At 46.5% G+C, this 27,866-nt stretch overlaps 4 protein-coding genes across 7 annotated transcripts in view; 2 read left to right on the top strand and 2 right to left on the bottom strand.

Moving 5' to 3' along the window:
• Window positions 1-1,070: 1,070 nt before the first annotated feature.
• aadacl4 (arylacetamide deacetylase-like 4) lies at window positions 1,071-1,956 on the top strand. The gene is given in 4 exon segments (XM_076024389.1): window positions 1,071-1,097; window positions 1,257-1,736; window positions 1,739-1,753; window positions 1,912-1,956. Coding segments are annotated over 4 exon segments (567 nt in total).
• A 509-nt stretch (window positions 1,957-2,465) lies between these two features.
• Window positions 2,466-5,306, top strand: cfap107 (cilia and flagella associated protein 107). Of its 2 annotated transcripts, none has more exons than XM_076025077.1 (5): window positions 2,466-2,698; window positions 2,775-2,909; window positions 4,045-4,155; window positions 4,468-4,663; window positions 4,883-5,306. In XM_076025077.1, exons 2-5 carry the CDS (start codon window positions 2,781-2,783, stop codon window positions 5,143-5,145), a joined length of 699 nt encoding a protein of 232 aa, XP_075881192.1. In that variant the 5' UTR covers window positions 2,466-2,698; window positions 2,775-2,780; the 3' UTR covers window positions 5,146-5,306. The 2 variants fall into 2 exon arrangements, with proteins under 2 accessions (XP_075881192.1, XP_075881193.1); XM_076025078.1 differs by having other exon boundaries at window positions 2,775-2,860.
• Window positions 5,307-5,869: 563 nt separating this feature from the next.
• On the bottom strand, window positions 5,870-9,150 carry klhdc7a (kelch domain containing 7A). The gene has a single exon (XM_076025076.1). The coding sequence runs from the start codon at window positions 9,012-9,014 to the stop codon at window positions 6,729-6,731; it is 2,286 nt and encodes a 761-aa protein (XP_075881191.1). The 5' UTR covers window positions 9,015-9,150; the 3' UTR covers window positions 5,870-6,728.
• Window positions 9,151-13,169: 4,019 nt separating this feature from the next.
• igsf21a (immunoglobin superfamily, member 21a) overlaps window positions 13,170-27,866 on the bottom strand; it is a 192,249-nt gene continuing 177,552 nt past the window's right edge. For 2 of the 3 annotated variants that reach the window (XM_076025080.1, XM_076025082.1), the window contains exons 8-10: window positions 25,410-25,602; window positions 22,254-22,292; window positions 13,170-14,630 (exon numbers count right to left, since the gene is read on the bottom strand). In XM_076025080.1, coding sequence (XP_075881195.1) covers window positions 14,539-14,630; window positions 22,254-22,292; window positions 25,410-25,602 — 324 coding nt within the window. In that variant the 3' untranslated portion in view covers window positions 13,170-14,538. The remainder of the gene's footprint in view (window positions 14,631-22,253; window positions 22,293-25,409; window positions 25,603-27,866) is intronic. The other variant, XM_076025081.1, reaches the window with a different exon arrangement.

Here is a 27,866-nt window from a genome sequence, read left to right on the forward strand (position 1 = left end):
TCGGATCGAATCTACAAGCCCACCACAGGAGGCTGTGTCCTGGGAAGTACATGTGAAATGCAGACACATTTGAGTGATGTTCACATTATAAAAGGTTGAATTGACTTGACCTGGTTTGCATGTTGGTGGTGAACAGCTGTGGAATTTATTTTAGATTTGACTGACGGACACGACAGTGATGTATTAAGCAAGCTCAGAATGAAATGAAATACAAAAAAAAGAAAAAAGAAAAAAAAACACAGAAGAGAGGATTTTTCAGCCTGGAGCCTCAGCCACAGACATATGTAGCTTATTTCATTCATTTTTATTAACTCTCTTTAATCCTGCCCACATGTTACCAAAGTCCTACTAATTCAAACACAGCCCTGTTTTTATAAATCTACAAGCTGTTTCAAAGGGGGAAAAAAATTCTAAATCCAAATGCCATTATTAAGTTGTGATGAACAGCAATGTTTTCATGCCAACAACATGTTTCCACGGGAAAGAAAATCGCTTGAGGGAGATAAAAGACTGGAAATGTTGTGGAATGATCTGTCGACATGTGTTGGAAATATTCCAGAGTTTCCCCTTCGTGCGGGCGGAACATGTCAGCGCCGGAACATGGCTGGGGGAAACTCCTTCAGGCCGACATCATTCACAGAGTCCACACAGTCTTTATTAAAGCAAACTGGAGCTTCAAACAAAAACAACTCGGCTGAAGCAAAACAACTTGCTCATTGTCATCCATTCTGCTCGCTCGACTCGTGACATGACAGGACATGGGTTAAAACAATGGCAGTCGACAAGCTTTTCATTTTTACATCCATCTCAACAGGTTGTAGAATAGAGAGAGAGAGAGAGAGAGAGAGAGAGAGAGAGAGAGAGAGAGAGAGAGAGAGAATTGAAATATAACAAAGTTGTGCTTCAGCAGATTCCTTTACACCTTTTAATGTAATTCAGTAGCACAGTAGTGGTCTCCAGGACGGTCAGCCAAACATCAGCAGACCATCCTGGAGACCACTGTTGACATGTGCAGTGTGTGCTGCCAACCCCAGACAGACTGTGCTGATGAAGTCTGCCGGCACGTCGCCATGCAGTCGGACACGACCGTGGTCTCCGTCGGGGAACTCTCTCTCTCTCTCTCTCTCTCTCTCGCAGTCTCGCAGAATATTCATATTCACAACTTACTTCTCCCACCACTGAGCCACAAGCCAACTGTTGCTCCCTTCCTTCCTTGCTCCCTCCCTCCCTCTCTTGGCCTTCCAGGTACCGATTAGCCCTTGGCCACAGTGTCACTTCCTGTCCGCGGCCGAGTGGCCGCCGTCGGAGGTGGCAGTGCCGGGGCTAACCGGGCGGCGGCGCTGTGCCAGCGGCTGGCCGGGAGAAGGACCCGGACATCTGCCGTCCCCACTGCGCCCAGCTCAGCTCAGCTCCTAATCTGTCCGGCCCTGCAGATGGCAGTTTTCAACCTGCGCCTCGTAGCAGCAGAATCAAGCCGTTGCCCGTATTGTTCCACGGTGCACTGCCTCCTGCAGGACCTCAATGGGGGCTCGTCGCTGTGCCAGGACGTGCTGGATGGAGTCCATGTGCCGGCGGAGCCCATGCGACAGTATGAAGGGACGGCTCTCCCCTTCCAAACTGCCTCCGTCACGACCACCAAGGTCGGTTTGGAATCAGAGGTCTCACCCTTGCTGGCGGACGATCACTTCCTGAGGCGTGCACCGCCCACTCTCTTCCTCACCTTCGAGTACGACGTTCCTTGATGGATGACAGGGTCCCCTTGAGCAGGGGAGAGGATGGGGGTCACGTCACCTTTCCTTTCTGTGATAAGGGTCAACTGCTTTTTCCTTGCACTTGGACAAAAACAACAGTCGTCTGTCCCCTGCTGTTGAAATGGAATGGAAAATTAAAAAAAGAAATGGCCATGCTTAGATGGCCTACAGGAAGCGGCTATTAGACGGGGGTTCCACGGCATAGGCGTTGGCATTTGAAAACACACACACACACACACACACACACACGATTAAAATGGATTAAAATTTCATTTTGCCTCGTATTTAATCGAGATTAAATAAGAGGCATGACACACTCATTTTTTTTAAATTGCATTTTAATTGCAAGCCTTTTGTCCCCTCCATTAACCCAAAGTCAGGTCCAAGCACTATGTTCCGACACCTGCTGTCATTAGCTGTGTCTATTTAGTGCAATTCACACCGTTGTGACGGTTTGAGCAAACCACCTACACACTAAACATCCAGGTACAGCCAACGACCGTCATACTAGCCAGTATGACGGCTTTGTGGGTCTCGATGCACTGTTTCGCACTGTTTCGAAAGAAATAATAGGACAAAAGATTGAAAAAAAAGGATATAATCTCTTTGTGTTCATTCGGTGCCCAATTGAGACAATCCAGTAAGGAATTGCTTTACATTGATAGGGACAAAACACTGTTGTGAAATGAAATATAAGGGACGTGAGGACACGGCCTCAAGACACATTTCTGACGGCAGTTAAACAACAAAGACAGCGTTCACAAAAGCTGGGTTACAAATGACCCGAGGAATGGATTTCCTTTTTTTAACGCAGATGCAAGACATCTCCACTTTGCTTCCAGCACACCTCTCCCCTCAGTGTTTGCTGTATCCATGGCAACAGAACTCTACTATTCCCTTCCCTCCCTCCCTCCCGGGCTCAGCTGCTTTTGCCGTTATGGAGCCAGGTGATACCACCTACATATGTTTTACAGTTGAAGTAGCTCCCAGTGCTCCAACAGGGATTTGTATTTCCCCGCTCAGGTGCATATGATGCTGGGTAAAAGCGCAAACCAAACAGGGACAGGGAAAGACAAATGGAGCCAACCCGGCTGGAGAATCGAGCAGAGGTATGCAAACAAAGTGCTGATTGGCAACTGGGCTGAAGAAAGGCTTCAGGTAAGCAGCTTTAAGAAGCAATTCAGAATGGCACAATAGGAGGAGATGAAGGGGACCACTTTCTAGGTTGCACACGCCTTAAAGAGGCCACAGTGAAATGTATTCTCTTCTCTGCCTTCGAGTCATATTCTTCTGAGGGGCCGCCAGTATACAGCACCCAGGGGACCAGATCCAGATCTTAGAAGCACCTTTGGGTCGAGGGCACCGACTGGATATTAAGCTGATACATGTTTCTGGTTTTGTGTGGGAAAATGGAACACAGGCAGAGGGAGAATTAGCAGCAAAAAGCAATAGAATGTCTTAAACAGCAACAATTTGCATGGAAATTAAGAAAATACAAATTAAAAAAGTATGTTTACAGTTTTATAAAGTAATTTAAATAATTAGTAACTATTGCAGTTTTATTTTAGTTTAGTTCCTTTTTTTTTAATTTAAGATGTTAGAATGAGCGGGGGCATCAGAAAGCAGCGGGGTGGGACTTTCCCACTTTAAATTCGCTGATCAGAGAAAAATATTTGCAGAGCGACACAGAAGCCACCTGCTGCTACTGCAGAGCCGGCAGTTCAGCTCACCACCGCCACCCCCACCCTTAACCAAGATAACATGGGAACACGGCTGGATGTGATTTTGAAAAATACTGACGCCAACTTGTTTGCAAAATGCCCTCCTGCCAATCGATGCCACCCAACGTCCCCCACGGGGTCTTTAGAAACTCAGAGCGCGGCCTATGTGTGCCTTTCCCGCGCCGCCACCGTCGCCGCTGAAGTAAAACATAATGCCACACGAGGCGGCCTGCCAAAGGGGCTCCTCAGCTGGCAGTCAAATCTATAGCAAAGTGATTAAGCATTCTCGGTTCAGCCACATCAGCACGGCCTCCTGGTGGGAGAGGCCCAGGCGTCGCAGACTAATTGCATTGACGTGGAGGTTCGGCCACGGGCTGCTGGTTCAGGATCTGAGAGGAGAAATGACTTCAGAAATACTGTAGAGCAGCGGCAGATCGATGGCCAAAGTGTGAGCTCTGCTGATCTCCGTTCCCAGGGTCCCCTCTCCCTCTCCCTCTCCATCTCCCTCTTTCGAAAACACATACACACCCGCTGCCCCGTTTTGCGACGTCTGTTTATTCTGTCCGACACAGTTCACTCGGGAGCTGGAGACAGCCAGCGGCGGCAATCATATGGACCGCCAGGCCCACCGGGACCTCGAGCCAGGCGTCTTTGAGAGAAGATGTGCCCCGCCGAGAGCTGAGGTCAGCCTTTAACTGCTCTTTCATGGCATTAACGGCGATTGAATGCCTGTCACGGCACTGCAAGTCAGGGCTTTCTCTGCTAAAAATGTGGCCACTCGCGCATAATACCGACAGCCGAGATAAAGGCCGCAGATAAAACTCTTTACGTAGGCGAGCTTTTACTCGAACTCAGCCGCCATGAAAAAAAATAAAATACAAATGGTAGAATTCAATTCCTACTGGGCACTGGAAGACTAGTTAGAGTAATTTTCCGCAGCCTTTTGAAGATTATGATGAGAGAACAGGTCACGCCCTCTATATCTTTATCCCCAGGAAGTCCATACAAAGAGGACGCAGACGACTGTCTACTGTCCTCCCTCAGATGGCTTGATCATGCATTATAAAGAGTGCTGTGGGTCCAAGCACTCCAGCGCTCTGCCCACACTGCGGCACTGGCATCGGGACAACTTGACATGGCAGCCTCAAAACTCTCACGGGCCAATTTCTGCCGCCGCAGCCGCGCCTGCAGGTAGTGATTCCGCACGAGACATTAAAGCGTGACGGCTGCCATTGTTGAGCAAACATACTGCAGCGCATTAAAATTTGACTGGATGGAGCGGAGCAGCAGTCATGCTCATGAACAATTAAATATCTTAACCCAAATCAGTCACCAGCGTAATTAATGGCTGCGCTAACGCGGCAGCTAGCTCACCATTCCTCTGTGTTTCCCCGCACACAGCGCTTCCAGCCGGCCCGCCACCGCCAACAAAAAAGTGCCGCCGCCTTTCGGAGGAGCGGCCGTCGTGCCTGCCGCCGCTGAGTGCGTACAGGTCGGCATACACGTGGCATGCGCCCAGCGCCTTGTGCCAGGGCCGCTACGCCAGGGCGTCGCGCGAGCTCTCCAGCCACCTCCACGCGGCCAACAACGGCAACAAGGACCTGCGCCTGAGAGGGCGGACGCTGCTACAGATCCCAGATGCTTCCATCAGTCCGCCATCGCAACAGGCTTAGAAGCGACAATTCACGGTGTCGCCTCGACAATCTGCCTCATTCAAAGACTCCAATCATGCTGGATGCAGCTCTGTGGGACCTGATTTTTTTTTTTTTTTTAATTTTTATTATCATTATATTGTCTAATGTGAATTGAGATTAAAATATCTAATACAACTGCAGCACATGCTTATGAGGTGAGTTGTCTGTATGTGAGTAGAGCAAAATAGAAGGAAGATGTTTTTTTGCAAATTTATTTCCTCTCTATGGATAGGTAATATCTGAAACACTCTTTTAACATTGTCCCAGATACTCCAAAAATTGTAATAATGATTAAAAAACAAAACAATCAATCAACCAAACATTCAGTGTCAAGGCCAGAATTAAGATTCTGATATCATTTTTTCAGTCATTCAAGGGAACATCCAAAGGGACTCGTCCATCCCCTGAACCGTGTTTGTCCCCGTTTAGTGACAGTGTGTTTAATTCAAGACTTAAAAGATGCTCATGTTTGATGCTCAGCCATCAGCTGCCTCTCCAGTGCAGCTGAAGTCCCCATTTCGCTGGATATTCACTCTACCGCACAGCTCGGCTGATGTCTGTGTGTCACATGATGCCCGCGTGGGATGTGCCTTGACTCCAGCGCTGCAGTGTTGTCTCCAGAGCCACATGGTGGTGCTATAGCAGCACGTCGGCTGTACGAGTTGTCTGTGTGCTTCTTCTTCTCCTCCTCCTTTTTTTTTTTTTTTTTTTTTTTAAATCCTGAGCAGTAAAGGGTGTATAATGAAAAGCTTAATTATAAATGAGGACACAATGACGGGTTTAATATTTGTATGATTCTTATACATGTTCCATTTGTTAATCTAATTACTCAGCCCTTGAAATAAATACAATCACGTTGAGCTTGTCCCCATGTTATTCTATCATTGGTAATCAGTCACAAATGGTGGGACAGCCATTGAATAGCGTTAATTGTGGATTAACATTACATGAGTGACAAAGTGCGCACCTCTCTTTTCATGTTGCTGACAGAAAAAGTAATGCAATTAAAGACAAAAGACCTTTTAGGATGAGAATAAATGGCACAAAAACTGGGAAAAAAAAAAAAAAACCTTACACCCACCGGTGACAAATGCTCCTGGACACTTACCTATTTATATTATACTACAAACTCATTTTCATCCTGTCATTTTTAAAGAGCAACAGTATATAATTGCACGACATGTAGGCCACTGTGTAAGTTATATCCCTGCCCTACACAGCGAAGCAGCACATAATGAGTTCACAGCTATTCTTTGTACAACGTTAGGTTAAATCAACTCATTAACTCTGAAACATGTTATTAAATCATCTTTGCTGTTCAGAGGAAAACAAAAACTAAATGTGAAATAGATCATTTCTGCTATCTCAGATAGCAGAAAGGATCTGCTATCTCTGGTTACAAAATATCACAATGGAAAGATTACATTTTTGCATTTTCAGCTTGAGCAATGCAGGACTAATAAAAAAAATAAAAAAAACAGAAACTGGCTGGAGAGCACGTGGGTGAGTGGGGGTCACTCCATCACCACCTAATCTGACGATCGTGGTGAGCCCAATCTTTGTTACACGCTGGTCTGCTGAGGCTTCTTATCAGGCAGTGAAAGGACGAATGGGAAAAGCACGCCCTTCGCCGCCAAGAGGACACTCAAATCCTCATTGGCAAAGGCGGGAGAGACCTCCTCCGCCTGGAACCGCATGGTGAACTGGCGGCTGATGCAATATATGTTGTTGTCCGCCGTGGCACACTGGAAGGACGGGCAGTGCTGCAGACGCTTGGAGCTGCACTCGTACCACAGCCGGGCCACCGTGTGGTATCGGTAAACACTGAGGCCCAGCATGGGGTTGATGTCGAAGCGGTACAAAAACCTCCCCCTGGCTGCCAAGTCGGCCGTCCTGTCCTTGCTGCCCGTGAGCAGACTCGATCTCCAGGTGTTGGATTTGGGGTTGTAGCGCAGCAGCAAGTACCGAAGGGTTCCCCCAGAGACGAAAAGCTCCCCGTTGCAAACGGTGACGTGATGTGCCACGGCAAACGTGTCGTTGGGCAGCGGGGCCACGAACGTCCACCGGTCCTCCCGCGGGTCGTAGCGCTCCACCGAGGAGAGGCACTCGCCGCCGATGGCGTAGACGTATCCCTCCAGAGCTGCCAATTTGCAGCGGGGCCTGGCCGTGTTCATGGGACTGATCTCTTTCCAAATGGACGTCAGGGGATTGAAGCAGAACACCTGTTTGGAGGGCGTCATCTCTCTGTCTGTGCCCGTGCATCCCAAGGCCACAAACAAGTAGTTATCCATCGTGCACATGGCGCAGGTCCCGGAGACGACTTCCGGTGGGATACGACAGAGCTTCTGCCAGGTATCTTTACAGTCATCGTAGTAGTAAACCGCACTGGACGTCTTGCCCTGCTCTTTGTCTGCCCCTGGCTCCCGGCTGATTTTCATCAAGTCCTGAAGGTCAATGTCTGCCACCATGACGTACTTCTTCCCTCGCATTCGCTGCCTCTGAATCTGTTGACGCTCGCTATCCATCAGACGCCCGTAAATTCTGGGATCTCTAAGCACCTGAAGGTAGTTGTCCGACATGACTCTCAGCGCCGCCTGTTGCACAGAGTTCTGGCCGTGTTCCTTGGCCAGGTACAGCGTCTCTAGGCAGTTACCCAGATCAAGTCTGCGCACAACATTTTCTGCATTGGTGGAGTCAAAGGTACATGCTGGAAAGTGTAAAAATCGAGCCCCTGCAGCAGTCTCGACATCATCTTCTGGGTCTTCGTTCGCTGTAGAGCCAAGCTTTTTGGGGTGAGCAGGGTTGGACTCATCAGTGGACGCAGCCATTGACTGAGGCATTTTAGGCGACGCGCTTGATGTCAGCGAAGGGACGGCGAGCTCAGACTGCTCAGTCGCAGACAGATAACTCTCTTTGCGCAGGAGCACAGGTTTTTCAGTGTGCTTGAGCTCCTGGACTTCCACCGAGGATGGATCCTCGGCGAGGCTTTGTGGTAAAACCAAATCTCGGATAATGGCGGGGCTCAGGGGAGCAGGAGATTCCGAGAGGCTGCTGCCACGACTACCCAGCTCCACTGGCTGTGACTCAGAGATCCTCTCAAATTGACCCGGCACAGCGTTTGAGTCAGTTACAGGGTGGGAGGAAGACTGCACATAATAACTGTATATCTTTCCGCGCGCAATCTGGTCTCCCGTTCCTTCCAGTACAACGTTTGCATCCTCCACTTTGATCTCTGCCTTGGAGAGGAAGCTGGAGTAGGCCCCCTGGCGCTCCAAGTCCTGCCTCAGCTCCCTGCCCACACCCACGCTGCCCTCCAGCTTTTGCAAAAAGCAAGGGGAACGGCGCCCTGTTGCACTTGTAATCCTGCTCTCTGTTGGATGGGGAAGGTTCAAAGCAGATCCAAATGAAATATTACTGTTGGTAACGTTCTCTTGCTTCCGATGAGAGAGCATTTCTCTTTTTGATCTGATATCTCGGTCACGGCACGGTACACTAAACGCATCCTCACTTTTGTCAGCCTGGTGATGCTGCTCCTCTGCCGTTGTTTCCTTGGAGTTGTCAGACATCGGGTCGTCACTGGCCTCCGCATCAGAGCATTTGGCCCGCTCGCCTCCGTCCTCTGCGGGGCCCTGCGCAGAGTCTTGAGACTGCAGTGTTGTCTTGCAGCTCCGGCAGGTTGCATGTCGTCCTTCTTTGTTGTCTTTTCCATTGACCTGAATTTTCTTTGCGTCCCTGGAGCTGTAGTACCTATAGACCCAGGAAACCAGCAGTGTAGCAGCAACAGAAAAAGACAGCTTCAACAGCAGCTGCATGTCGAACTGCACAGCCAGCAGCTCCGCAATGGGCATCGCTGTAACAGTAGCAGCCTTGGTAGCGATAACTGGTTGACCGATCCTTTTGAACGCTGCTATCAATGCCTCTCAGCTGACAGCAGCATGATGCCTAGTTTGTTGTGAGAGAGCTGCGTGATCTGATGACAGTGACTCCTGCACAAAGGATCAAGTGGAAAATGACACCTGCTGAGCGAATATTTGCATCCGTGACTGTGCGGAGGTGGGGCAGCACCTGTGGCATGTGACATGCAAACAAAATAACCATGCAAAAAATATTTAAATAACCCTGGACAAATATTTGCTTGCTTGTGCAATTGACTCACCCAAGCTTCCTGCGCTCCTAATGGTGCCTCAGTGAGGATTGACAACTTTTCAAGCATGCTCTAATCCTAACTTTGAGCCATCCATCGCTGCAGCTGAATCCTAATGTTTTGAGTTTATCCACACGAGGAGAGTTCAGGTTGTCCTCTATTTATTTTTATTTTTTTCCCAATTCATGAAAAAAAAAATAGTGATATATTACAGCCCTTAGTTGCTCAAACACTACAGCCACAGGAGGAGAAACGTGGTTTGAATAAGGGGTGGGGAGGGATGATAGGTGACATTTATCAAATACTTAATAACCAGGATACATCTGTTTGCACAGCCATGCCACAGATCAAAGGTCCCATTCTGTGCCAACACAGATGCTCATATTACTCTCTCTACAGAGAAGCTGACGGCTGCGGCTGAACACAGAAAAGGCAGGTGCTCACTTGTTGTTATAAATACATAGAACTGTAAATAATACATATGCATATATGTATATATATATGTGTATATATATGTATTTCCTCTGGGAAATGGAAAAGAGGAAGATTGACTAGAGGTAAAACATGTCATCGTCAGTTCTTTCCATACACTGTGGTGGGATGCCAACATGCATCTCTGTCTGGTGGGGATTGTGTCACTCAGTCACTGTCTGCCTGTCATGAGACAGAGATTCATGTTTGCATTTAACCACAGTGTTGTTGTTTTTTTTTTTTTGTATTTTCTGATAATACACTTGAGCAAGACTGCGGTTGACAATGAGAACAATGTTTATTTGAGTAACGCTACGAAACCTTTTTTAAAATGTGAGTCACATGAAGTGCCAGAGGGTGTGTCAGGTGTCTTCGACGACACAGACACTGTTTGTCCATTTGATAACCATGCCTGAGGGCGGCATTAAAGAAACCGGATTCTGCAAGCATGGCTGCATGCTGAATAATTCACAGATGGCCACAGAAGTGGCTTCTCTTTTTCACCTCGGCTTAAAACCCGGGTGAACTACTGGGACAAACGCTGAACATGAAATAAAAAGAATAAATAAAGTAAAATAAACACCCAAACATTATACTCAGCTTTGTTGTATGGAGGCACATCCCTCTTCAGTTTGGCATGTGACTGAAAAAGAACAGAGAGCATCCCACAAAAGGTTTTTCCTGCCTTTCTCCCATGAACGCTTTGAAGATTTGTAGCGCTTGGTTAACAGAGGAAGGATGCGGTGAATAGACAAAAAAAAAAAACACCCCTTTAATTCTTGACAAAAATGACCAAGGTCATTTCTTTGTCAGAGGCAATTGAAGCATTTTACAAGAACTGCGCACTAAAAGTTACCCAAACACATTATCTTGATTATTCCTGGATTAAAAGACAATTACCAGTAAAGAAAAAAAATAGGGAGTACCCTAATGAAGTAGTTTAATGTTGCAGAGATGTTATTTTGTTTTACTTGCAATCCCGGGAGCCTTATTGTTTGGTGAAATAGTTCTAGCCAGGGCCACCAAAGGCAAATTGTTGCCCGAAGAACTCCAAGACCCCAATTGAAAAAGGTTACTATGACCTTCAGCGCCTCACCTTATTTTCGGACAAAAAAAGAAAAAAGAAAAAAAAAAAGAGTATACTAGCAAAATGCAGTCATCCAGGCTTCCAGCCTGCTGTGCACATTGCCGTTTTAGCAAACCTTTGTGTTTAATGATTGTCAAACTGTGGCGCTTGAATGTAATACACTTAGGAATAACAAAATCAGAAAGTGGAATGCAATTATACAGCCGGTCAATTGCAGTCTGGAGAAGTCTGGCCATGCTTCATTTCAATTGGTTTATTAGTGAAACTGGGGCATGGCAGCTATCAAACTGTGAGACAGAAAGTCCTCCAGAGTTTCTGACCATGTCAGAACTTCAACCTCACATCAGGCTGTGTTCGGTTCTGAAAGCCAGAAAATTACAATCTCTGCAGCTTTCCTACTCAGTCACACATGGCTATTACTGGGGCGATGACAGAATATATTACTATTTAGGGAGCAGAAAAGTTGCAAACCGTGGGTTTGTCAGACCTGACTGCACAACCAGACATCCTCGGGCCACTGTGAGTCCACAACTAGTTCATAAAATATTTCAGCCAGACATTCAGTGGTAAGTGCCAGTGCATGCTTACCAGAAGCAAGACTACCTTCATCTGAAAGTTTATAGTCATTTTGACCTATGAACCATGCTTGGGAACCATTGGGTGGTCTCACATCCCAAAAGTCCAATCATATGTACTGAATGTCAAGCAGGGACACAGTGGGTACCATTTTATAGTCTTTGGGATGACTCGTTTGGGGATCAAACCCACAATGTCCCAGTCTCAGGGTTGACACTCGACAAGAAGGCCACTGAGCTGGTAGAAGTAGCAACTCCACACCTCCCTCTGGACAGAGGGAGGTGTGCTGTTGACAAGGGTAAACACATAGCCGTAGCAGGGGTTGTTGAAGGAATTTGGAAAGGCACCTTAAAGGATTTTACCTGACTCAATAGTGGAGCCATCAACTAGTCCGGGTGGTGTAGTCCAACAGCTTGAGTATTGCACGGCAGTAGCCTGGTGGTCCCAGAAGTTGTTCTCATCGTATTTGGCCACCTTGGAATTCAGCAGGTTCAGTCGGTAGGGGCTGTGTGGAGGAATACCCGGGATAGCCAGCAAAAGCGTGTTCACAGCGACTCACAGCATAATATTTGGATGATTGAATCGATGGAGAAATAAAATGGGAAACACAGATTTCTGGTGGCAAAAGATGCGCTGAACCGTCATCCATAAATTGTTTCCACTGTATATTTCTTGTTCGGCTTTGATCGCAACCAGCAGTAATCAAACACTCACATTAAGAGAGTAAAGCAGAATTCGACAGAAGTGGCTCTTGAATCAAGTTTAGAGTAATAGATGGATAAGGAATCATCACTCTCTGAGGGGGTAAAAAAAAAAAAATCGTCTGTCTGGTAAAGCAGGGATATGTCGCTTTTCTACTTTAGAACAATCGTTTTCGAAATGACTTTTTTTCCCCTTACAATTCACTCACTCATTGACTTATAATGGCAAAGCCAGGCTCAGCGACCAGGCTGCTATTGGATTACATAACTCTTGAGGCAACATGCATGTGTACCGTGGACAGACACTGTAGCTGCGCAGGCCTGTACCGGGCCAGCTGGGTGTGCTGGTTCAGTGGAAGGGTTGCTGTTCTGTCCGTTACAAGTCAATGAATCGTAAAAACGATTCTGAAACAATCACTTCAGGGGAGGAGAAAAAAACTGTGTCACTTTAACAGTTTAGTTTTTTTTAAATGCAGCTCTCATCTCCTGCTAGTTTGACAAGGTGAGCGGCTCCTCCAGATGGACAGACACAGTCGCTCTATTTGTCCCTCCTTACTTCCAACCTACTTTAAATCCTATTACCTTTAATACGTGCCGTGCCCTCCAAATAGTTTAAATTGCAATTCCAGCTGCATTCAGAAAATAAATGAAAAAAAAAAAAAAAAAAATACAAATGCAGGCGTGCTCCTCGTTAATCCACTCTTCACTCTCGCGGTGCAAACTGCAGACGGTTAGCGGCGGCATCGGGCTCTCCGTGTCATATTCAGAACAGTACAATCGGAACGATCTGACAGCAAAGAGATTTTCAAAAGCTTGCACGTCATTGAGAGGGCAAAAAAAACAAAAAACACAATAACTGTGTAGTCTCTATTTAAGATATCCTCCTGTTCTTTGGTGAGATTATCCCGGAATTAGGTTGAACCACCGACGCTTTCAGCGTGAGGGAGCAACGCCTGCCGATCGAGCGACAGGGAGCCACAGATACTGTCCCCGTAAATGTCAACAAGTAAAGTCAAGTCATGTCAAGTTTTTAGAATCTCTCCATTTTAATACAGGTGAAATGAGACATATGCAACAACCCTGTTTACACACACTGCCTCAGGTGAGCACCTCCCCCGGGATGGCGGCTAGGATGATCCTACTAGTAACTGTAAATGTCTGGGTAAGAGTTACGCATCGTACACAATGTAGGTCACTTAAGATAGTGTGTCACAAGTAAATAAGTCGATTACAGGCCAGTGACAATGAGTTGCATTGCTGTTGTCAACCGCGACACACCGAAAAAGGAGAACAAATCTTCAAAAAGTCACATGCACCACAACCCGGAAACAGCAGACATATGTTGGATAGTTTCCTTTTTTTTTTCGCGCCCCCCTCCCCCGCCGACCGACAAACTGTCCTTGGAGACCTGCCGTGTTAGCGATAAAAAAAGGGGCCAAATGTGAAACAGAAAAGCTGCTCGCGTGTGTGTCTGTGTGCGCGTGACCTTTCAGCTGAGAAGTCTTTCTGAAAACAGTGTCGGATGAAGTACAAACAAAGGTGGAAAGTGTGAACTCCAGCCAGCTCAGCAACCATCCCTCACCATAACCAATATAACCTCTTTAATTATTTTCAATATTTACATTGATGTACACAAAATACACTCGAAAAATGAGATCCTCAGCCCACCCCCACCCCCACCTGGTTTCCTGATGCAGTTAAGTCCTCCTGTACATTCTAAGCCAACGCAAAAAAGGGATAATATGTGTAAATTGATACCAATAACAAAAACAAAAACAAACAAAACAAAGTGTTCTCTAGAAGAACCTGTGTTTGTTTGCTCATCAGGTGCCTACCAGAAGGTGATGCAACCGGCAGGTGTGGTGGACGTGACCTCGGCGGCTTCCACATTTTTTTCACGTTTTTTTTTTCCTCTTTCTCACAATTCAGTCGACAGCAACAACATTTTGAAGAGTAGAAACAAACAAAAAAAATAATAATCCAAATGCTTTTTTTCTTTTCCATTTGAAATCAAGTTTTTTTTTTATTGATCAACAAGCAGAAGTGGGACAAGAAAGAAACAAACAAAAAAAACTCCCCAAAAAAAAGTGTAACCGGGCAGGGTTCGAAAGGAGATGGTCATTGTCACACTCATCACGTTCTTCTTTTAAATGTCGTTTTTTTTTTCTATTATTTGTTACAAAAACGTTAGCCATCCCGCCGTGGTACCGATTCCCCATCGACTGACACATAGAGGGAGGGCCTCCTGATGACTGGAGAGGGCTCACAGGATTTGTGGAAAGCGTTGTGTGTTTGTGTGTGTGTGTGTGTGTGTGTGTGTGTGTGTGTGTGTGTTGCGTAAGAGGGGCAAGTAGTTGCGTTGCGTATGTATCTCGGACGGACGGGGGGAGCTTTCACGTCAGTTCCGCTGTCACTGTTAGGACGAGCGCGAGCCACGATAGTCCGAGTGCATCCATGCGGGAGGCTCCATCTGCAAAAAAAAGAGCTGATCAGACAAAGAGACAGAGGAGCGGGATCAGCAAATTCATATTTCCGGAGGACAGTTGCAACACCACTCGTTCAGTCCCGTTTGCTACCAAGCTAATGTTCTATTTTTAGCCCTTGTTCCAAAAATGGACCTTCACATTCCGCCGTTTCATGGCTGACTGGTGGCAAATATTGTTTCGGCAGCTGTGTGCATATTGAGATGAGTGCAACAGAAAAACCAGCCGCTCCTGACAGGCTTGTTGCCTCTATTGCTCTCGCTCCTCTGGGCCCGGCAGTTCCGCAGGCCACTTCCTCACCCTCATCGCGTAAACTTTTGCATCTTTTGCATAGCAACGCCCGTCAAGCCATTCTTTTTTTTTTTCTTGCCCCTGCGGGATGTGCCCCGCTGGTTATGCCTGCGCGGAGCGCATGGAGATTTTGGATGACGCAGAATTTAGAGTCACTGGAGTCGCGAAATTTCCAGCTTTTCTGTCTGTGTGTCAAAAACACTCGTTGACTTAAAAACACAACTATTATAGAAAAAATGCTGATTTTGCAAAACTGCATCTTTGGAAATTCCAAACTGAATATGCTGCTGACCTGACCCGTGTCCACTGAGGAACACTGTCAGATTTGGAATAGCCATGGATTGTGAACATGCCGGGTGACACATTTTAAAAGTCCAGTGTGTAATATTTGGGCTGATTTACAATTTTTATATTGGTAAAAGCTTAATATACTGCCCATAAATTCATTAATAAAAGTGTATACTTGCAGTACAATAATTTAGTTCTCCTACCCTTAGAACGGTTCTTATATGTAAATAAAAATATACATGGAGCAAATTTCTTGCTCCAAGTTCCAATCTTGCACCGCCATATTTCTGAGGATGCCGGTGTGGAGAATCCAGCTGCCTGACAGTGCGGTTCGTATTTAGGCTGAACACTCGTGTCCTCAAATAAACCAAAGAAGAAGAAGGTGGACGAGGTATTCAGGTTTGTGTACGATGACCATAGTAATCGTTGCCAAGCTCGGGCGAGGGAGGGTGAGAGGGTGAGTGCTGCAAACTAAAATGTAACCACTTGATGTCACTTTTTCTTTTTAATACAGTATATCCAAAAATTACACAGTTAGCTTTTAGCCGTAACTCTGTTTGGTTTACTTTTAAATTGCAATTATTCCCAGAGTGTCTAACAATGGTCACAACATCCAACCTGTCTGTGCAGAAGGTGAACGGCCAGTGCACACCAATGAAGAAGAGACAGAAGAAGAGGAATGCCATAGAATATTAGCACGCATTGCAAACCTTCCCCCCTCTGTCCCTCATGACGTGGCCGACTTTGCTTTCAAATTTCAAACAAGCAGCAGCAGATCCCTGCTTTCACACGAACCACAGTTTGGTGGGGTTGTTTGGCAGGGTGTGAATAAGCCCTCACACCAAGTACAACTGTCCGACTAACTGAAAAACAAAACCTGGTTTCCCGGAAAGACAGCTAAGCTGAGAACCCCTTTCAAAAAAGAAGAGTCCAATGTATTTCACGGTACAAGCCAGCCGACATGTTCCTACGCAGGTGGAGCTGACTGCATTGTGAGGTGACATCTGCTTATCTGGAGCGCTATCCAGTACCACCTGAGCCATGCGAAGGGACATACTTGGAAACAACCCTTTATATTTGTATTACATAATAGCCAACTTTGCTTAACTTTATAGCGTGACATGTTTTTTTTGTTCCCTGTATTACATATCCACGTTTGACCATGTGGCTTTTGACAGCCCTCCTCAGGGCTTCATGCGATAATGTTTTTTTTTTGTATTCTTTTCAGCAGCAGCTGGAAGTTCTAGCAAGGCGCAGCAAACCCTTTGATGTCAACAGCTGAATGCTAAGCTGACAATGGAATGTGTCAGAGCGGCTCAAGGGCCAAGTATCATCTTGACAGCGCAAGGTCTGCTCGGTTGAAAATGGGTACAAAAGATGGTTTCCAATTGATGGAATAATTAAAAGAAGGCAGTCGCCATTGGACAGGAAATGAGTGCTGATTCTTGGTATTAGGATGAATGGAGGATGTATTTCTTAGTTAAAAAACCATTAAGTTCCTCGACCTTTACCTTTACACTGCGCTTCTCTTAGATAAGAACATTATCGTGAAACAACATCACGTCATCGGCAAATGGTTCCTGCCTTTATTCAAGCGTTTATATTGAGGTGGATACCGCCAGATATGGTTTTGTCCTTGTCAGTGTCAGAACATCCTGTTCCTCCCATGCCTGCTTTATCACAGAGCACAGTGCTGTATACAAAATGTCTCACAGGGAGCAATGAAGGATATTATGTCGCATTATGTTTTCCGATTTAATGGAAATTTCCAACAGTTTGTTCAGATTTACAACAGCTGTGGATGTATAATCAAACACAACCCGGCCCATCTGGATGTGTGTATAGGTAGACAAACATCTCGCCACCCCTTTAAATGAGCATCTGATCGCTCAGTCGAGATGATTAAATAGTGTTCGGGATTACAACGAAACCCAATCTCATCGCCGTGTGCTCAAACAATTATATCAAATCAGTGAAAACTGTTTTCGAAGGCTGTGTCTACTCCGAAAGAAGTATTTTACGCATGTTTGATTTGGCAAATATGTTGCAGGCAGGTGATCAACGCTTTTGTTTTGCCATCTCTGGGTCTCTCTTGATGTCATGAAACACTGGGAGAGTGGAGAGCTGCCGGGAGGCCTGCGCCACAGATACTTGTTGGTACATTTCGGTTCACTTTCCAAACTCAACACAGACTGAACTTCCTGCTTGGCTGGAGACAGATGGGAAACTATTCAGCCGCCAACATCTGGATGTGTGTGCGTGTGCGTGTGTGCGCTTTTGCATGCGCATGTGCCTACCCAGTTGTCATGTTTCCACCACTGGTGAGCAGATAAACTCCCGTGACTGCCGCGGCATTATCTGACACGCACGAGAAACGCGCACTTGTAGCGCACGCTCCCCATTAGGACAACGGCCAGATGTTAGATGGCTTCTTTGTCCTTCGCCAGGGCGGAATTAATCTCCGCAAAAGCAAACGTGTTGACATTTGAAAAAAATAAAATAAAATCTCTTGCACCGTGTTTGTACAGGTCACGCAAAACAAAAGATAATGCCACCGAATTGTATCAATAAGTAAGTAATACGTCTTCCACTGTAATGGATTCACCCAACCGTAAGATCATCATCAGAGGTCCCCTTCCCGTCTTTAATCATTGATGCGAGCCACCCAGCCATCTGTTTGTCTCTGCTTTCCTGGCTTCGACCGCTGCGCCTTTCTGCCAGCCTGAATTTTAACGCAATTCTGAGGCTTTGTTCTCTTTCTCGAAACTCTGTCTTTTTGATCAACTTTTAATGAATGCCCACATTGTGTCGGGGCTAGAGAAGAAATTAGCGGAAAGTTTTCCCTCGCCCCCCCAAAACGCACAACCATGTCAGTGTTTTTGTGAAAACTAGATCGTTAGGTAGCAAGAAGAATACTAACAGTTGAGGCTTTATTAAAGTTTTGCATGCATATAAGTGGGTGTTAACTTGATAGGATGCCCAAAAACATGCAGCCGTATTCTGCAAACTGGCTGCACTGGGGATTGTGTCTATGTTGTGTGTAAAACTCGTCCATTTCACATGTTTTCCTTAATGAGTAGACAACATCTTCCGCTTCTAGCGGAGTGAGCAAAACACCGGAGGGAACACATGCAAATATGTGGGTTTAGCGCCGCACTGTGATTCACTAAGTGGGATTGCAATCAGCAAATCGCTCTGAATCACAGCCTTTTGCTCCATGTCGTATTTGAACATAACAGTCCCTTCATGGTGGAAGAACCGTATCTATGATGAGGTGAGAAACTAGCGTCAAACTGCTGGGGCTGCTTTAAAAGAATGTTTCTAAACTATTTTTTTGTCATCACCGCCGAGTCTTCAAATGATTTTGACATTAACGATTTAAAAACCAAGCGTTTCCCCTCATCCCACCCGTACCCATTCAACTTCAAACTTGACGTTAGACTCACTTTTTAAACACGTCCTTCAAACGCTCGATTTATGAAGTCCTTCTGATATTACAAATAAAGAAGCACTTCTCATATAGAGCAACTCAACGTCGTAATGTGGTTTCTGGTTTCGGCAATGCAAACGTCAAAGCTAAAATCTTTAAGTTGGCTGACATGTTTGGTTTCAGTTAGTGAGCAGTGATATGAGTCACACGTACTTGGCTGAGAGTACTTCCCAAAGCGCAACCATATATCGTAATAGATTGACAGAGTGGAAAAAAAAGCTGAACCTAACGTAAAGGTTGAAGTTGAACGGTTGTGTATTGGGCGGTGGCGGGGAGTGCTTAATTTTTAAATAAAAAAATTGTTGAAAGTGAAATACCCCTTTAAGACTCACAGGAACAGTTGTGTAGGAACAGGCACTGAGAACAGATCACATTTTTTCATCTTTGTTTGTCTTGGAGACCCAAATCCAAGATAGACGTGAATTAACATGTCGCTACGATGTTCCAGTGCCAGCCTCGGCCCTGGATGAGCGTCCTTGCTGCTTCTTTTCACTCGCACCTGGCGTAGAGCTGGAGATCCGGCCAATTTGCTAATCGGGCACGTGTGCGCTGACCTGACCTCTCCGGGCCGTGTTGCACAACAGCCGTGCTGACTCGTTTCTGTCCTCGCTGTGAGGCACCTGCTCCTCCTGCAAAACCTCAGCATTTGCACGCTTAGATTTGCCTTCCCAGGGTGCCGAGTCCACAAACAGACCCAAGAAACGGAGAGCGATTGTTGGGAGGGGTTAGGCGGTGGCTGTGGTGGGGGTGGTACGCACATGAAAAATGGAGACAACAGCCTTCATTTACCAAAGCGGGGTAGAAACCAGCGTGACAATCTTTCTACACCACAGTCCGCGTGATATTCATTAAACCCGAGCGTAGGCGGGCAGGTCCAGCATACAAATGAGCCATTGGTGTGCTGAAAACTCTCATCATTTACGAAAACACACAGCGACATATTTCTTTATGGTTTCGCCTGCCTTTACGACTGGCGGGCTGGTAAACGCTATGTGGCGGAAAAAGAAACTTTGGAAGTCAAAAGTCGGACAAAGTCGAGGTGAGTTGTACAGTGAAACTCCTTCCAGCTGCCAGGTCAAAACACACAGTACGAGGAAACTATGAACCCCCGAACCTTCCGTCTCTCTCGCTGAGCAGGTAATGCACTGCTGCGAGTGCTCCTCTCCATAGATATCTCTTTACGTCTCTTCGACATGCCGATCTCCAAACCTGCGTGCACCAGATCCGAGCCGCCACGAGGTCTGGACGTCGCCTACGCTGGTGTCCAAATTGATAAATACCAATGTGCGCTCGGAGAGGAGCGCACGCCCACTTCTCTGCATTATGTTGGTTTGATGAATGAGGGCAACTGAGTGGGAAAGGACATAGGCTAAGCTTTTTTATTTTTTTTTATTTTTCATTTACAAGGAACAAAGGCTCGGGCTGACTGTGCGATTGCTCACATCTCACCCGACTGCAGGGCGGTTTAGCTTAAACGCGGCTCCGCTTGCCATCTGCTAGAGAGTCTGTTCTCACTGTACACTGGGATAAACACAGGAGCCACACACACACAGGGGTTTACACACTGTTAGAGAACAACATTTAAATGTATTTTTCCAATTTGCCGACAGAAGCCCAATGAAGGGGGAAAAAAAAAGCGAAAAGGCGAAACAGTAGACGAGCTCTTTCAGAGCCAGATGCTAACGGGGCTAGCTGGAGATGTCGTGGGTGGCTTTCTCGCGGCAACGCCCAGTCAGTGGGAGGCTTGCTGGGCAGCCGCTTTCAGTTGAGGACCGCCTCAAAGTATATCACGGCACCGGACTGGACAATCTAACAGGAGGTCCACTAAAAAACTAAATCAAACATCTGCAGCGATTGATGTCGCAGCTGGAGCTCAGAGGGCCTGAGTGAAAATCAATTGGAAACGTATTTTCCCTGCAGCGCCGCATTAGGTTGTTTACCAAAATGGTCAGTTTTTCCTGGCTGCAGGACCATTTGTTAGCCAAGGCCAATAACCAACTACATAAAAAAAAAACAGCTAAATAACTGAAGTCAGTTGAACGCTCGTAAAAGTAGCGTCACATTTGACGTCACGCTGTTCCAGCCATCAGGGTGCGGCAATATGAGAAGCCGCCTGGGTGTAGTGCGCAAGTCGGGGCTTGGCTCAACGTGGGCGGGGTTAAACAATTTGCTCCTCCCAGATTGAGTCCCACACTGATCTACAGTACGACAGTCAGGGGGTACGCAAACAGTCTCTGGCTGCTTCCTCGATCATCTGGTCTGGTGGCATTATTGCGGCGTCCTGCCTGAACTAATGCATTGCGCAATTAATCGCACATTACTGATTAACGGATGAGCGCCGGAGATCCTCGTCCCTAATTACTGCACACTGAGACACGACGAGACGGCAGACTGCACTTTTACAGCTGAGCCACGAGGAAATGAAGCCGTGATAGCTGTATGTTTTTGGCTCAGCGAGCTAATCTTAACGAGCAGTTGGTCCCTCCTCCAGTCAGATAATTCTATCCTACAGAGCCAGAATATATATATATATATTTTTTTAAATATCCGCACTAGGATTTAAGTTCAGTCAGATGCCTCCTGGATTGAACCGAATATATTTCCTAAGCATAAATCTAGTATTTTTGCACAGACGTCTGAAAAGAGGAAGTTTGGCACCGAGGCTTTGTTTCAATTTATTCATTCCCTGTAAGCATGAATATATTTTCAACAAATAAACGATCTGCCAAAAAGATATCACACAAACACAGTTCAAAAAATATATAAAATAATGGCACACGCTGCAACGGAGACTGCAGAGCAGTGAAGCACAGCGAAGAGAGATCAGGTGATCAGCTCCGGGCCAATCAAAACGCACATGACCGATCACCTGATCAGGATGTGGTGCCGCTGTGGGATGGACCTCTTCATAATTCACAGTCTGATTGTTTATCCATAATTGGATTTTTCTTTTTTTTTTTTTTTTAACTTTCTACCCAACCGGCACTGACCGAAGGGGCCGAGGAAGCTTCCCATCTGCATTAAAACTGGCAGTGCCTGAGTGAGCAGGGAAACAGGGCCTCAGAAGTCAAACAGGGAGCGACACATCGGAAGGAAGAGATAAAGTGCATCTGGAAGGTCAGCGGGGAGAAGGGAGGAGGCCCAAAGCGAAAAGAAAAAGAGTCTGCGGCAGCGTGAAGGGAGGACGAAGCTTTTTTACATGAGATAATCTCCGAAGCCGCAAGTGAGACGACGACGCACGTGTGAATTAGCGATAATCTCGCGCTCAAACCGGAATGTGAGTCACCGGATGAGGGCGGCAGATTAAAGCGGACTGGATCGCTTACAAGTTGCCGACGCGGGACGAAATGTCTCAGAGAAAAAGCGCCGCCCGTCTATAATTTGAGTCACTGTTCTTCCCGAAGACGGCGCCAGAACCCTGCAAACACTTTATCACCATGATTTATCCCACAGCGGCGTCACATTTGGCTGCAAACAGAATGAAAAAAACTCAAGGACGGTCATTTTTTTTTTCCAGAAAAAAAGAAACATGTATATATATGGCCGGAATACTTACTGTTCTGATCCTGTGTGTTTTTCATCATGCTCGGATTTTCTGTTGGGGACACAGAGGAGGAGACAAACCGTGAGACGATCAAACAAAACGAGCAGCCGTCGCTGAAGGGCTGACTCAGAGTGACTCAGCGAGCGGGCTAAGAGGATAAAAGAGCGAAATATAGTCATCTCTGACAGAGGTCGGGCCTCCCCAATGAGGCTGAACGGCAAGAATCCTGAAGCACATGCTAAATGGCAAAGTCTCCCCGCAGGGTGTGAGGGGGCAGGGGGGAACGGCGAGCCCCGTTAATGGAGCCAGGGAAAGGCAGGGGCACTGCAAACCAGCACAGCCGCGACTATTTTAGCAGCAGCCGCAGCAGCGGCAGCATCGGAGAAGAATCTCAGCCGGTGTCTAGACAGCCGACGAGGGCTCCTTCCAGAAACCGACCCCTCCTTTAATAAGTAGAGGCAATATCGACAGTGTTTTTGTTTTTTCAAACTCCTTCAACCCTCAGAGGGATCAGATAATTGCTAAGGAAGTGGCCCGAGGGGCTTGCAGGCTTTTTTTTTTTCCCTACGTTTTTTTTTGACTCAGCATATGGGCAGGTGCGAGGTGCACATGCAATGACGGGCAGTCCAATGCAGTGCAGTGCAGCGCAAGGCAGCGCAGTCCAATGCAGGGCAATGCAGTGCAGCGCAGTGGAATGCAATACAGCATAGTCCAATGCAGTGCAGTGTAATGCAAGACAGCACAGTCCAATGCAGGCCAGTGCAGTGCAGTCCAATGCAGTGCAGTGAAATGCAGCACAGTCCAATGAAGTGCAGCGCAGTGCAGTGCGAGCCTTCTCCACCGTCCAGCAAGAACACGGAGCAGCTCCTTGGAGATTTGCCAGGAAATTAGTGTTTGCACTGTGCATATTCGTGCTCGTGATTGCCTGCTTCCTCTGCAAATCTGAAAAAAAAAAAGAAAAAAAAAAAAGCCTGACAGCGGTGCAATCTCGCGAGGGGGGTTCGATCGCCGTCGGCGCCCGAACGTATACATCAGGAAGAAGCGAGCGCCGCTCCGCCCTCGGAGGAGAATGTCTATAGCGAGCCGTCATTATACTCTATTATTCCTGATGATGTATATTGAACACTTTTGGTGGAGCCCCCCCTCCCGGAATGCCTCTCCGTCTCCTCACCCCTGGCAGGGAGAGAAGTATCTCATCTCAAGGCCGCGGGGGGGAAGGTGCCAAGGTCACTTAATCACCATTTACTTCCCCGGCGCGTGAGTGGAGGCAATCAAGGAGCCGGCAGACAGATGGGCCATACTAGGCACGTAGCCGATGACACCTGAGGGTGCATCAGGGTGTTAAATAGACATTAGCGCTCTTCCTAGCAAAACGCCTCCCAAGGTAACACCTCCCTGAAGTGGCTCTTCCCCCTAATGTGGATTCTTATTAGCCCCTCCTCCCCCCACCCCCCGTTAATTCGCACATTTGCGCCTTGCTTTACATCCTCTTCGAAGAGGACTTTCGTTTCCCGGGCTAAAAAATGATAGATACAATCACTTTCGTCCCCAAGTCAGTGAAGAGAGAAAATGGTGTTGACCTGATTTACATTAATAGGGCACTTCGGGGCTCATGTGCACACCAGTGTGTGTGTGTGTGTGCCATAGAATTTTTTCCCCCTTCCTTCGCTTCTTCTTCCTTGAAAAGCCCCGAGAGTCAGAGCCTTTAAATTGCGATACTGCTGAGTTTATCTATCTACAGCTCATTTGGTTTTTGAAGACTTTCAAACACAGATACAGCGAATGTCACTACACTGACGCGCGCACTCCTCATGGCCTCGTCTTGAGGAATCGACCCCCACTCCTCGCTAACGCCGAAGCTTACCCTGGTTGAGCTGCTACCGCACAGGTCTTAGCTGACCTCGGTGCAGCCGTGTCGTCGGGTGTTGCTCTACTCTCAACAAGGGTACGCTTGTCTTAAACCTTAATGTGTGAGCAAACACTCTTTGTTACAGCCATGTCCTGGCGCCTCAGTTGCTGGGGATGTTTTAGCTTTTGCGAGAAGAAAGTAAAAAAAAAAAAAAAAGATGAAAAAAATACTATTGGACACAATAATGTGCGTCGCCTTAGTGAGCGAGATTTTATTGTGATATAATATCACAATAAAACGCTGGGCTTGACTGCGCCATCTCACCAGGTGAGCGCTTTGATTTGCAGCGCTGTTACGGAACTTTATCGCTGCTCTACAGAGCCTACAAACGATTTGGCCTTATAAAATCCAAACCTCTTCAAAAACTTTTGACTACAGATTTGACGACAGCGAAAACTTTACAGAGGCGGTCGGACGTGACTGGGACTTTCTGTTTGGCTCACAGGCAGGACGGGATGCTAAAAGGACGGCTAATGCTACTGTCATAAGTGGCACATGATCGGCCCTGCAATGAACCTAGGAAGTCGACACCGGCAGACATGTCTGAAGAAGAAGCAGCACAAGACCTTCATGCAACTGACGGATGCTTTGCGTTGCCTTAGACCACCGAATGTGGGTCATTTCGTACTGTGTTGTTATTGCTGTTGAACAAAAATAAAAGCAGGATTTGTTTAGCTGGATAGTGAATTTGAATAATGTTCGAATCCTAGATCTTGAAGTTTGTCAAAATTGGTGCCAATCAATTTGTGGCCATAACCCAAATTATTTGTTTGTCCGAAGTACGTTTAGCTTTTTTTTTCCTTCGGCTTTAACATAAATGATTCTATTGTTGAAAGCCCGCCGAGAAATTAGCCGTCTTTACCAAGTGCAGCCACATAAGAAACGTGTTTACAATCTCTTATTAATCATTAACTTTTAGCTGTATTAATGATTTATCCCTGAAAGCGGCCACATAAATCTCTAGAGCACTTGCTAAAAATATCGCAGACACACGAAGTGAATTTGGTAAAATTAGCCGATCGCCTGTGACATTTTCTCTAATTGTTTTTCGCGCTCCAGATAACTCTGCCGGATCAAAGTTGCGCAACAACAACAACAACAACAACAACAACAATAACAACAGCGGCAACAACATACTCATTCGACACATTCATATTCATGGCCGCCTCAATAATTAATCGGCTATAAATGGGGGTTCCACTTCTTACAGTGCGGCAGTAGCGGCAGCAGAACAAAGGCCAAGTGTTGTGTGTACGTACCAAACACTATGAGGCGGGTGTGCGTATCTGTGGAGCCCAGAGGATTCTGGGCCGTGCAGCGGTACATGGAGCCGTTGAGCTCGGCCGGCACTCTCTCAAGGATGAGCTCCCTGCCCTCCCGCTCGGAGCTGCCGTCCAGCAGGCGGCCCCCGACCCGCGTCCAGGTGAAGAGGGGCTCCGGAAACACCTCGTTCTGCCGGCAGCCGAGACAATAAAGGCAGGAGAAAGAGAAAGGGAGGGAGGGCGAGTTTCAGCCAACGGAGGTGACATGAATAATTGAGGGTTCCATTTTCTTTTCTTTTTTTTTCCCCCCACTGCTCATGCAATACCATGTTAACAACATGCATTAATGATGGTCACTTCATTTTACAATGGTTCCAGTCTCATCACGCTCGCGAGCCCACAGTGCCACCGTCCCGGAGCCGTTAATGCAAAGAATGAACCATCAGGTGAGTTCATGGGCAGGACAGGGGAGTTATAAGGCCCAGCTGCAGTCATTCTAATCAGTCACCGGCCAATCACAGGCCTTCGCCCGCAGCTGGCGGGCCTCTTTAAACATGTAATGGAGGTCACACTCTGACCTCTGCGGCGCCGCAGCGGGCAAAAGCTTGGCCGAGGCGCCTCGAGCCTCTGCCAGGTTGGTCTGAGGCGAGAAGCAACCTGAGTCTGGGATGTTGGGGCTGAGTTACAAATATTGTAGATGCACTGGCACTGATGTTAATATGTATAAAAACACATAGTTCTGTAATACTGTCGCGGAATGATGTTCTTCCGTTTCTTCTTCTTTTTTATATAAAAAAATAAATAATAATCATAGTTGTGAACATTTTCAGTTATGGAAACTCAAATTGATCTACTGTTCAAAGATCAAAATCTTTTGTAAATATTGTATGCTGTCAAATTTCACAATTACATCGACATAGGTTAATTGCATTTCTTATGTGCTCTTATTGATGATGTGTTTGATTGCGCCAACCGCTGCTGCAAATCAAATTCCCCTCGGGAAGAATTAAGATTTCAAACAATCAAGCTTTTCACCTCAGTCACAAAGACAAATAGCATGAAACACAAATTACGACGTCATCTTTGTTCAAATATTTCATTACATCTGCGTCAACTTTCCTAACTTGAGATTCCAGAAATATTTGCCGCAATTTCTCAACTCCACCGAAGTGGAAACACCGGAATCAAGTTGTTTGCGTGAGACAATGAATATGCATTGTTGGTACTTTATGGCCAACGGGTTCCGCAAAAGCAGCATAAACTTTTACTTTAGGACAGTCCTACACCTGTCAAGTTCGGGCTGCGTCGTCTGAAGTTCCTTTGTTTCCGCTCTTGTGAGTAAAGAGGCAGGGGCTGGCCAGGCGACCTTTCGCAAGGCAACGCTAACAAAAGAGCTCCCCGAGGTTTGTGCGCAAGTCATTACTGGGGTTAAATAGGTTAGTCGATAAAGGTAGCTCTTGGGAAAAGGTCACATTAAAATAAATATATAAAAACCTTGCGACATAACAATGGAAAGCGTCCTGCCGTGCCAGCTTCCTGTTTAATCTCATACATAAGACAATGAAAAATGAGTACAAAGAAGATACTGTAGGAATTTCATCCATAATGAATTCCTTAAACAATAAACCTGAGGGGGAGGCGGGGAGGAAGCAACTTGCCTTATCAGAAAGCAGCAAGCAAAATTTATCGGTCTTGACAGGGAGTCTTATCTGCCTGTGAAAGCCTGAAGCAGGGTCTAGTGAAGGATAAGCAAAGAACTGCTGGCTGATCAGCCTGCATGCATTGATGTCCAGGATGCCGACGGGCCTGTAAACCAGAGCCAGGCCTGCTAATGATAACCGTTTTTTTGGTTGTTTTTTTTTTGGTTGTTTTTTCAACACTTTTGCAATAAAGTTTGAAGATTCCCTTAACTCATGCAGACAACATGGAGATATCAGCTCAGCCAATGGCTCGCTGCACTGAATCGTTTCATTGACTTATACACATTGGATGGAAACATCCTGGCTTTAGAGACGTTTTAGAGATTCCTGAAAGAGTTTCCAAGATGGAACAATGGCTGTTTTTTTTGTCCTGAAAGGCCGTTAACACATCCAGAGGGCAGCGTCAGTCGTCTCCTCTTCACCTGACTGGCAGCAGCTGGCCAGATTCAACATCCTGTCAGAGAGATCAGGGCTGTCCACGGCACATTGCATCAGAGACGTGTCATCTCTTTTTTTGGCAGGGTTGGGGAGAAGACACAAATACACCCAATGTCACCTTTAGTAAGGCACTAAAGGAAGACAGGCCAACGACTCTGAGAGCAGCACAAACTGGCTTCAGTGCTTAATGTGGAGTGATGACATGACCTGGACAAATCATTTACGAACAAGTTTTTTTTTTTTTTTTTTGATTAGATTTTTTTTTTGGCACTGTAGCCACATTTCCATGTTGAAAGGACAGAGTCCAGCTGGGTCA

The sequence above is a fragment of the Nelusetta ayraudi genome, unplaced genomic scaffold (genome assembly GCF_046127955.1).
Source record: "Nelusetta ayraudi isolate G7.1 ecotype Tasmania unplaced genomic scaffold, CSIRO-AGI_Nayr_v1 ptg000017l, whole genome shotgun sequence".
In the NCBI taxonomy this organism is placed as follows: Eukaryota; Metazoa; Chordata; class Actinopteri; order Tetraodontiformes; family Monacanthidae; genus Nelusetta; species Nelusetta ayraudi.

Bases quoted from the DNA above. Each gene is read 5' to 3' on its own strand.
- cfap107 (XM_076025077.1), top strand. From the start codon at position 2,781: ATGATGCTGGGTAAAAGCGCAAACCAAACAGGGACAGGGAAAGACAAA. The intron at 4,156-4,467 runs GTCAGCCTTTAA...CTTTATCCCCAG, and splicing joins GTGCCCCGCCGAGAGCTGAG to GAAGTCCATACAAAGAGGAC. The intron at 4,664-4,882 runs GTAGTGATTCCG...CAGCGCTTCCAG, and splicing joins CGCCGCAGCCGCGCCTGCAG to CCGGCCCGCCACCGCCAACA.
- klhdc7a (XM_076025076.1), bottom strand. From the start codon at position 9,014: ATGCCCATTGCGGAGCTGCTGGCTGTGCAGTTCGACATGCAGCTGCTG.